This window comes from Gavialis gangeticus, unplaced genomic scaffold, assembly GCF_001723915.1.
Source record: "Gavialis gangeticus isolate Ggan-Ray unplaced genomic scaffold, GavGan_comp1, whole genome shotgun sequence".
Classification (NCBI taxonomy): Eukaryota; Metazoa; Chordata; order Crocodylia; family Gavialidae; genus Gavialis; species Gavialis gangeticus.
In genome coordinates, this window is record NW_017729009.1 from 13,127,221 (window position 1) to 13,138,360 (window position 11,140).

An 11,140-nucleotide genomic window follows, 5' to 3' on the forward strand; every position below is an offset into this window, starting at 1 on the left:
GGGGGGGGGGGGGGCGTTGTTTTGGTGGATAAGCAGTTGTTGAACCTGCTGATAACTCCCTGCATGTATTAAAAATTACTCCTTGTAGTTCAGTCCTCTAGCCATGCTTTTTGGATTTCCAGCTTTCAGCTTCGTTCAAGGTGATAAATGCAGTTGCCCTCTTGCCGGTTCACGACATCATGAACAAGCCCCACTAGCTTTTGAACATCCCCCACTAGCTTACGTGCTGAAATCAGTTCACATGCGAGACTCATTTTTTATTTGCTTTCCTCTTTCCTAACAGATGAATTGGGAGCTGCTTGGATTCTCATTAGATTTGTTCCCTCATAACTAATTATTAATGATGCCTCTCTGCTGTGCTGCTTAGTTGACTGCATGTTACTTTGGGCGATGTTCTCAGCAAAATCCAGATCTAGAGCACTGTGGTAATGTCTTGCCCATTAGCCTTTAGCTGTCAATTTTCTTGGTCTTCAGGGGCTTTCTCTTCTTTAAATTTAATCTGCAGTCCTGCCATACACAGTTTGTGGCCAGTTTTGAGGCTGGCTCTTCTGTTTGCTCTGACATCCTGAAGACTTGATCTAAAGTGACCATCTACATACTGGAAGGCAATTTAATGCCTCAGGGCCTGTCTCTGGAGAAATTCAGGTTAGTTTGTGGGACATCTTTTTGTGAATAATTAATACTTTTTGTGTGCGACTAGTGTTTTACCAACGAGAAGCCCTGATGCCAGGCCAGGTTGTAGTAGTCTTTCCCCATTATGACCCACCCTTATCCCTTCTTTCTTCTGTTCCACGGTTGTCATCCACAATGCTGGCATTGAAATTCCTCATTGCTAAACAGGTGTCATGCTTGGAAACACTGTCAGAGTTTGCAGGCAGTTGCTGTTGTTGGCTAGCGCAGAACATTTGCTACCTGCCACTTTCATTTATCAAGTTTGAAATCTAGCTTGGAGCAATGGACTGTTAATTGGCTCCCAGTCTACAAGAGATTTCTGTTTTGGAGGGCCTAATTAATGCTCTTCTCTCTGGGTGGAAACCAACTTGCGTAACGCAAATATATTGCAACTCTATTTTCCTTTTTAATTGATTTTTTTTTTAACAGGTTTTAATCATTGATCTTTGCTTACTTGACGGCTCTTGAGTTTCTATCACTTCATTTTGTTGTTCGTCTGAACATCTTTTGTTGTCGGAGCTGCTGTAATAATGTTCTGCAAACCTGTTTTCATAACCTGTTTTACTATTGATGGCCTGTGCTCATCCATTACACAGGTAAGTTATTTCCCAGAATAGCTGCCTGATACTTAAGTGGGATGAAGGTTCATGTTTGTGCAAAGGACAGCTATGTTCTGCCCTTCATTTGTCAGTGTTTCCAAAAGCACAAAGGCACTGGTTAAAGAAAACCTCTCTCCATACCTCTTTCTCCTGGATACCCATCTTTGCCTGGCAGTCCTGGGAAGCCATCTTCTCCTCCTTCTCCTCTGCTTCCAGGGGGACCTGAAAGACCTGGCAGTCCAGGCTCTCCTGGCGTCAACCTCTCATCCCACATGGGGACTGGCTTCCTGGTATGTTCATGGATGAATGAGTCGAACTTCAACACGTGAGCTAGGAAAGCAAATCAGAGCGTGAAGCATCAGAGGAGAGGCTCAGCTGACAAAAGACTTCGTGGCACAGCAGCAGATGGTGAGCGAGATTCTCGCGTGTATAACTTGGAGTAGCTTCAATAACATTGACAGAGCTACAGCGGATCCACAGCAGTTAAGGATCGAGCTTTGCACAGTGAAACTTTAAACCTCTTTGGATAAGACATTTGACCAAATTCTTTCAACGGATTCAGAAAAGGTTCAAACCACCCCAGCAAAGTTTGGGTCATTCGGATGGGAAGTAATGTGGGAACAAGTTATCTTAAAAAGCTTTAAATACAAATCATCAGGTACTACTAAATTGTTGGTCCAAACTGTAATGAACATGAATTGAAGGGGAAGACTCTGCGGAGGAATGGCCTTGCTATCTGACTTTGAGAAAAATACTTGATCTCTCTGTGCATCAGGCTCTCACTGACAATCTCCAGCAAAAACTCATATTTCCTTTTACATTCAAAGATGAGTTTACTTTATCCTAACTGCATCATCTGAATTGAGCTGTCCAGGTTAGATAAATCCCCCCAAAGGAAAAAAAAAAACTAGTACCCTATTACATTTCTCCTCTGCTGTGTGATGGATTAAGAGAAATTGCTGCAATTTTCTTTGAAACTTGATTCTTTAAATCTAAGCCGTCTTCTATGGGAAAGAAAAATGCTGTACAAGGCTGGAAACATCGATGCCAAACAATATTTCATAAGCTTTTCTGCTAATGCAAGCTAGTAAAAAACTGCATAGCTTTGAGACTCTTATGTGAGCTTCCTGCCTGACATAATGCTCATCATTTCACAGGATCAGGATCTCTGGGTCTTGTCCAAAGCCTGTTGAAGTCAATGGATCATGGATTAGATTCTTAATTCAGCAGCAAAGCAGCAGGTACAGGACAGCACTGACTGCCCCCAGAGACCCATCAGGGTGTACTTACTCTGAATCATCCGCTCACAAGCCTGGCTAACTAGCTGGTAAATTGTGGCCAGAGACTGTGGTTCACCCTAAAGGGAAAAATGAAAAACAATTGCTTTTGAAATCAGGTGGCTGCAATAATGCAAGTTCCCCGAGAGCACAGGGCAAGGCCTCAGGGGCAGGCTCTTACCACCAACTGGAGCGACTGAGATTATTAAACATCTGCAGAGGGCTCCTTAACTTATTTATCAATAATCTCCGAAGCAGTAAAATTGTAATGCTGGCAATTGTTTTTCCTGGCACTGAAACATTGACTAAATAAATTTCTATTGTTAATACATGAGATTAGACACACAATTTACTCCCTCTTCTTGGTAAATTTTTATATAGCTTGCAGTCTGGGAGAAGAGCATCTAGCCCATAACTCAATATTCTGCAATACTTTAAGAAAACTAATATGCTCACATATTACAGTTTTATGGCTTTCTGTCTGAATCTTTAACGAATGAATATTGACTCTTGCTGTTATTATATTCAGAATAAGCAACTGATCTCAGAGTTTACTTTTAAAAAAAAAAAGTTTCTGCAGAGCAGGAGCAAAAGTGATTTAAAAAAAAAAGGAGAAAACTTGGAAATAAATATGGGCACTGTCCATAAAAATTCATAACTAGATCAAAATTGAATCCTTCCAACCCCATTTATAAAACATCCGTCTCTGGCTGGATCAATGTGCAGTCTTACACAAAATTAAACAAAACCCAGGCGTAGTGCCCGGGGGGGGGGGTGGAGAGCAACTGCATCAAAAAGGAAAAAGCTGTAAAAGAAGGCTACCCCAACCCATCTCCTCCCCGCATGCCCCACACCTGATCAGGTACCAACCTGAGACAGAAAAGCTCTACCCCTGGTCTCAAAGACATCTTCAAAGAGGGAAGAGTATTGAGGAGGTTTCTAAGAGCCTAAATCACAGTGTTTTGACCTCAATGGACTCTTGGTCACATCCTGAATGAGGAGACACGGCCATGCCAAGCTCTACATTTACATCAGTTACAGACGTGGTTTGCATTTTGCTGGTTTTTAAACGTTTCATCAACTGACTATTTATGGGCCCGGGCAAGACATACGTGGATACACTGGGGCCCCGTACAGCCTGGAAGCAGCCAGGTCAAGCAGAAAAGGGTAAATGTTTCAAAAGTAGCTAAGTGACTTGGAAGATGAACCCCCCCTTCCCTTTCACAGAGATACAGGTTTCCAGATCACTTCAGTTGTGTCTACACATGCATTTACTGCGCAGTAACTTACTGCAGTTTTTAGACTGGCATCCACATGTGTAGGCATTACTGTGTGGTAACACTGTGCCTGCTCCAACTTGAGAGCAAAGTTACTCCCAAGTCGGAGCGCGCACACAGTGTTACTGCACAGTAGGGCATCTACACATGCCTTACTGCGCAGTAACTAAGTGGGCATAAATTTGCTATCTGCATCATGCAGGTAGCAAATTTACACCCAACTCAGCATAAGTCACCATAGTTACTGCACAGTACGGGTGTGCACATGTAGACATGTGCTTGCACTGCACAATAACTTCTGGTTACTGCACAGTAACTGTGCACATGTAGAGATGCCCACTGGGTATCCAAAGCTCCCTAAGGCACCAGGGAAAAGTCCCCTCTTGATGTAGAAGATCAGCTTCTCAACTGATGGAAATTCACTGATTTCAATGGAGATGTCTATCCAGCCCCCAAGGTGGAGTTATGAATTAGCTGATTATTATAATCAACTCCCCTCCCCAGTAAAAAAGATTAATTTTTTAAAAATTATTTTACTCCTATGGAGACTAGCCCTTGTCTGACTGTTGCACAATTATAGCAGTTTCACCCAGAGCAAATGTCTCAGGGGAGTGGAAAGCCAAGAGGCCATAGGCAAACAAGGTGGTTCAGCTTCACAACAGCTGAATCACAAGTGTCACGGGTGTCCTCCCCAGTACTGTGCGCAGCACCAGAAGTGCATGATGCAGAGAGCTCCAGAAGATGCACTCACCTTCTCGCCCCTTTCTCCTTTGGGACCAGGCAGCCCCTGCAGAGAACAGGAAGCAAAAATCAACACTTCTTAAGAGAATGTGGGAGACGGTGAAAAATAAAAATATAAAGTCAATTGAATGATAGAAAGTCTATTTAGTACTTTGCTTTGTCAGACTCCAGCGAACAGCTACAGAACATTTTGCACGCAGGTTTTTACAAGCCAACTCCCAGGTGAGAGCCTGTTTTATTTATTTATTTATTTTTTTACTGGGTCTGATTTTTCTGAATGCTTTCAAACTCCAAAGATGGTCAGCTATGGCAATGCACTTTGCTACCATTCATTTCTGCTTATGCTACAAGTCTCATTAAGCACTTGAGAGGGCTATAAACATGGAAGAAACTTACAGTTGGTCCAACGTCCCCTGGAGGTCCTTTCTCTCCACCGCCGCCACGAGAGCCTGCCATGCCTTGGAAACCCTGCAGACATTAGTTTTGAGATGCAGCTACAGAGATGGCCAGTTCCTTCCAAACTTTCTTCCTCCGCTGTTTGTGCCTCTGCCCACCCCACCTCCTCCCCACTGGGACTCTGAGGACACCAGTACATCTAGTTTCGAGGGCTCGGGCAAGGGCATTGCACCCTTAGGGTTCATGTCAGTGCAGCATCCAGCCATGAGTGCCATTGTAAGAGTAAATCATGTGCGAGTCATGTTCATATCATTTCCCATTACCATCTCAATTATGGTCAAGCAACTGCAGTGTGGGTTGGATTTATTTTATTTTATTTTTTTACCCTTCAGGTTTTAGCTTTTTCATTAGATATTCAGATTATTTTAGTCTTAGCCCAGAGCATTTTTTTTTTTTTTGGACTGCTCATGCCTCCCCTTTCTCTCTTATTAGTGCTGCACTTCCCTCTTCAGAGCAACGTCATTAGTAATGATGATTTTTTTTTTTTTTTACAGGAAAAAAGCCTGCCTGCCTTACACAACGTGTCTCCCCACGTGTCTCTCTGCAATGGATAGGATTATATTTTAAAACAGCCACCAGGAATTCGCTATTCCTCTTCATAATTTTGGTTGGATTCCAGTGGCTGGTGCTTAACAACTATGAGGCCTCTGGGAAATAAGAGTTTTCAATGTAATTACATAAGAGATGCCAGACTAGGTCAGCCCACAGGTCCACCCAGCCCTGCCCAAGCCTCTCAGGGTGGCAGAAAGGGGATGATAAAGGAAAGGAGTGTTTACACGGGGCCTATCCCGACTGATCCATCCCTTGCTCCTCTTCTATTCCAGCTTTCAGTATTCAGAGGCCCAGGGAGCCCTAATCTGAAAGCTGCCGTGCTATCATGCTTGGAGGCACGGATCCTGATTGCATGTGTCCAGTTCCATTTGCACTTGGCTATCATGTTGGCTAAAAGGAGGTTCTCTGTGCAAAGCACTCCAGCAAGCTGTGGGAAACCATTTTTGCCACCTGCTCCCAACATGAGACGGGGCACGTTTTGGGACCACGTGAGCGAGGGCAGCAGTGAAGGTGAAGCAGAAGCAATGTCGCTCCGCTGGATGGGAACCAACAAGGCATCCATCCTAGGCTGCCCGGCATGGACCCAATGCCACGTCAAGGGCAGCTAATGTGCTGTGGCTCCCTGCAGGGCTCCCTGGCACAGTTTGGAGGTGGTGCAGACCAACACTTCCTCTGCTTCCTACATGTGCCTTCAGGATGTAATTGCTCACTCCCAGGGGGTTGTGACGTGGAAGGGATCCGTGCAGAGTCCCAGCTCCAACCCCGTGAGGACTCAGGTCAGAGGGAACCAGCAGAAGCTCCTGTTGTTCGGACAAGCTTCGCTTCAATGTATTGGACTCAGCGTGTGCTCTTACCCTTGGTCCGGGTGGTCCCGGAGGCCCGGCTGTGCCCTCCAGTCCTCTCACCCCCTGCAAAGGCAATAGTGTGTTAACAAATGGGGGTGAACAGCTGTGCTGGGAGGAGAGGACACAGACTTGCACCAACTAACTCCGCAGGCCACTGAACAAGAGCTTGCAGGAGAGGAGACCCAAAGGAACAAGGATGCTGCAGCCACCCCATGGAAGAAAGCTCACCCCAAACTGGGGAAGCAATCCACCCACCCGAGAGCCTGCCAGGTACAAACATGATCAGGAAGGAGAAAAAACATCCAGGGACTGGGTAACTGCAAAGGGACCAGGCTTCCCCCAAGAACCTAGGAAAAAACCAGGCCTCCAGGGCCCTTTGCAAGGTGTGGGGTCATTGGCAGGTGTCTCCCCAGTACCACACCCAGGAGCAATTTCCAGGAACTGCTGCATATGCCCCAGATCCAAAAGCCTGGCCTCAGTTTGGGCTCCAAAGTCCATATTTCAGCACCAAGAAGTAGATCAGGTTTCAGGGGTGCAAAGCCATTCCTGTTCACTGACTTTTTGGTACCTGCACCTGAAGCTCAGGGCTGTGTGTTTTACCTTTGCTCCCTGAAGGCCATCTCTGCCTGGAGCTCCCTGGACACCAGGAATACCCTGTAAGAGAGCAGCTAGTCAGGTCTGGTGTCCAGCTCTTACTTCCACCATTACAGATCTGCACTGGGATATAAGGACAAGGAGGGCAATGGGGTATGGGCATACAGGATACATCATTGAAACACTCGCTTTGTTTTTAGGTGCCTGGGCTCTTTCACTGCCGTTAAGGACAAAGCTTCCCTTTCTCCCTTCATCACATCAGACATTTAAGTAGCCAAGCATTGTATGGGTCCAGCTGCATGTCCTTTGACCTGTTTGAGCATGGGGCTAGACTGCTCAGAGCCGTTCTGAACTCCTCTATAGGTTCAGTCTCCCCAAAGCCAAGTATCTGTGATGAGTTTGTCCCTCTGTGAAATGGACATAATACTTGCCAAGCACAGGGCACATTTGCACTGGCACAGCCCTAGCATGGGTTTGGCTGAGTGGGGTCAGTACCAGTAGAAGGTATTTTTATTCTCATGGGGTTTCAAAGCAGAGAGGGCAATAAGGAAAGCGAACCCCCTTGCTGATAACATCCAGCAGGAGAGCCAGTGGATCCATCCTTGAGATGATTCAAAGGAGCATCTTCCAGTATTACCTGCATGCCTGGGATTCCTGTGTCTCCTTTCTCCCCTTTGATCCCTGGTGGTCCCTTCAATCAAAATACAGCAAAATAATTACATAGACTCTGCCACTTTCTTCCTTGCTCTGGGTGACTCATTGCAACAGCCCAAGAAACCTCCCTGCACCCTTCAAAGTGACGTCTGCCCGCTGGGGTATCACCACAATCTCTGTACCTCTGAATTTTGTCTGGGCCTCATAGCAAGGCAGGCAGGAACGTATGCAATGTGTATGCCCAAAGGTGGGAGGTATGCCATAGATCTCCACCCGCTGCCTTGTCTAAGCATGGTCACTGCACAATCACCCTTGTTGGGGTCTTCTACTTGAAGGGAGCCTCCAGGTCAGAATAGACTTCACCCCAAATAATTCAGTCGAGTGCTTTGCCAATACGAGAAAAACTAGCGCCCCTATGGCAGTTGCTAGCAATGAGGTTGTGGGCCCTGATGTAGACAGGCTTCAGGTGTTCTTGTCACCCTGTCTCTTTTGAAAACCCACTAAGGTACTGCATAGCACAAAGAGACGGAGAAGGCCGTGAGTGCTCACGTACCACTGGACCTTGCACGGTGATTCCTTGAGATCCTGGAGAGCCTTGCTGTCCTCCAGGACCCTGGGGGCCGACCTGTCCGGGAGGGCCTGGCTCACCCTAAAAGCAAAGCAAAGATATGACATAGGAAAGGAAGGCATATTTGTGCCTTCCAGCTGCACAGAGCAGCTATGGCAAAAGGGAAGAGCCCATGAATGCCAGCTCATCACGTGCTCAGCTCTACCACCTTTCCCTTTGAAGTCCAAGGTGTTCATTCGGCTGCCTCAGAAGTCAAAGGCAAAACTCCCCCTGATTTGCAGAGGTGCAGGCACAGCCCAGCCATACAGCAAGTTAATCTAATGACTGGAGTTTGTCATAAAGGAGGAGGGGGAGAACCTTAGCTGAAAATTGCATCTATTTTTCATTGACTTTTTCCTGACTAGCTCTATAACTATAGGGTCAGCTTGCAAAGGGGAAAGCAGCACGGATAGCAATGATCCTGTCTCAGGCAAGAGGCTGGACTAGAGGACCTCTGGAGGTCCCTTCCAGCCCTACTTCTCTGAGCATCTATGGATCTATAACACACTGACACTTATTTTGTGCTCATCTCGGCTATTCTGCAGCAGAAATTCAACCTGTTACTGGGATTTTTGCTGTAGTGCAACCATACCGACTCAGATACCTGACACCACAGCAGATACCAAATCAAAGAAGACAGCAGGAAGAGCAGGAGAAGGATGACCACTTTCTGATGCAGCAAGGCTGCTTTCCTAAACAGTCACTTATCAGGTTAATTTACTTCCCCAATGCAACTAAATGCCTGCAAGAGTCTTCGAGCAGGCATCCTCTCTTAATCCATATTCCATGGCAAAGAGAAGCCTGTTGGCCCTCAGCATGGGATAACAAATTGTTCATCCTCCATCTAATTACAGAGATTTTCCATGTCTGGTTTTTAAAAGGCGCCGATCCTGATCTACGTGGCCGGATACAGCGAGGAGGCTACCTCCTGAGTCAGCGGTGTCAGCTTAAACTTGGACCTGGGGCATGCAGACACAGCTGTATTGGAGAGCAGGTTTCAGTATGGGCCTCTCAACTTCAAGCCACATGAAAGAAAATCCAAACCCCAGGTCATGTTGAAGGGCATCGCTCACCTTGGGGCCTGGTTGCCCCTGCTCCCCTTGAGGTCCTCTCCGCCCCGGACTGCCCTGCCCATATGAGAGAAAGCACAAAACTGTGGTTACTGCCAAATACTCTCTGTCCTACAGCGCACCTTGAAGCCCAGGAATGGGTTTGCAGACCAAATTGGTCATGAAGGCTGTTAGGGTTCACATGCAACTGGGGAAAGCTCCTTGCATACAGCCCCTGCCTGCAACCTTCCTGCCCCATACGACCCCCAGGACTATAGGCTCCCCAGTGACCCACTGTAAGTGGCTCAAACTGTAACAAGCGGGGAGTGATTACAAACCACATCACTCAATGGCATGAGACCAGCATCAGGCCACTGGCCTTGGAACAGATTCAGTAACCTTGAACCAAGAAAATAAGGACCCAGGAATACCAGGAAACATTTCCTGATGATATCTTTGTTTTGAAAGTGCCTCTCATGACTGCATCTCCATTTCAGACCATCGCAGCAAGATGAGGATGAAGCACAGGCTCCTACTTGCAAACACTCAAGAGCAGGCACTTCTACCGAACGTCCTCTTCAATCGAACACAGCGCGGGAGGGAACTGAATCCACGGAGACCTGGCTTAGCTACGCATCTCCACAGCCCCTGGGCCTGGGGGGAAAATAATCCTCTCCGATGCACAGAACAACTGACATCTTAATCTGAAAGTTTCTATTCTTGATTGTAAACTGCAATGGATTTGGATGCTGTCAGTCTGACCAGAAGGCTTTGCTGAGGGCTGTTCCAGAAGTGCCCTAAAGCTCAGTCACAGAGTTACCTGGGCCTATCTCTGGTCAAAAGCAGCTCATTAAGGAGGATTGAATATGTCTGAGGTGGGAGGCATCCACACTCCCTTTACTCGTTTGGGATCACTTGGACCATGGGAGGAAGTGCTCTTGCAATGATGATGTCAGTCAGGGTTTCACGCTGCTGGGAGCAAACGTCTCCTAACCATATTCCCTATGAGAACCATATTCATAAAACCTGCCTCTCTCCACAAGTGCATGGTATAGATATCACCTAAAATGACCAGGCAATGTGAGCTCGTAACTAGGTGGCAGTACACTGATAATGCAATGTGCTGTGCACTCCCATTTGGCCGTTCCTTCTCAACTATGAGACTGCCCTCACCGTTGGATCACATCATCGTTTTTTGGATTTTTTTTTTAAAGCTGAACAAGCTAAACCAAACCTACTAGCTGGGATAGAAGCAATTACCGTTAATGTATTTTAATAGCATGGGATCTCTGGGGATGTTGTTGTATTGGGAAGGAAGCTTTGAGAGAGACTCTGTTGCTGTTTGCTCAGGGGAAAAAAATCCAACCGTGTTTTGCAAATGCAAGTGGTTTCCGCAGCTGCCAGTCACGGGGCACAAAGTTAGCACAAGTTACAGCAAGGAAAGTTGAGGCTGGGTATTAGGAAAACCTCTCACTAGGAGGGTGGTGAAGCACTGGGACAGGCTCCCCAGGGAGCTGGTGGACTCTCCATCCTTGGAGGTTTTTAAGGCCCAGCTCAACAAAGCCTTGGCTGGGATGATGTAGTTGGGGCTGGTCCTGTTTTGAGCAGGGGGTTGGACTAGATGCGACCTCCTGAGGATCCTTCCAACCCTCATTAACTATGAGTCTATGAATCCACACCCCAAAGGATTTTATAAGCACCTAAAGAGTGAAAGGAAAAGCCAGAGTTGTAATATTTCCCCTCTCTACCTGTGTGTCCTGAAATCCAGAGTTGTGTGGTTTATTTTTTTTTTTTTTTTTGGTTTTTTATAATAGTCT

The 11,140-nt window shown here is 46.5% G+C and overlaps 1 protein-coding gene across 1 annotated transcript in view; it reads right to left on the reverse strand.

The window, feature by feature from the left end:
• COL20A1 (collagen type XX alpha 1 chain) overlaps window positions 1–11,140 on the reverse strand; it is an 87,124-nt gene that overhangs the window by 9,017 nt on the left and 66,967 nt on the right. The window contains exons 27-35 of the mRNA XM_019510107.1: window positions 9,348–9,401; window positions 8,221–8,316; window positions 7,651–7,704; window positions 7,020–7,073; window positions 6,429–6,482; window positions 4,963–5,034; window positions 4,577–4,612; window positions 2,562–2,628; window positions 1,413–1,601 (exon numbers count right to left, since the gene is read on the reverse strand). Coding sequence (XP_019365652.1) covers window positions 1,413–1,601; window positions 2,562–2,628; window positions 4,577–4,612; window positions 4,963–5,034; window positions 6,429–6,482; window positions 7,020–7,073; window positions 7,651–7,704; window positions 8,221–8,316; window positions 9,348–9,401 — 676 coding nt within the window. The remainder of the gene's footprint in view (window positions 1–1,412; window positions 1,602–2,561; window positions 2,629–4,576; window positions 4,613–4,962; window positions 5,035–6,428; window positions 6,483–7,019; window positions 7,074–7,650; window positions 7,705–8,220; window positions 8,317–9,347; window positions 9,402–11,140) is intronic.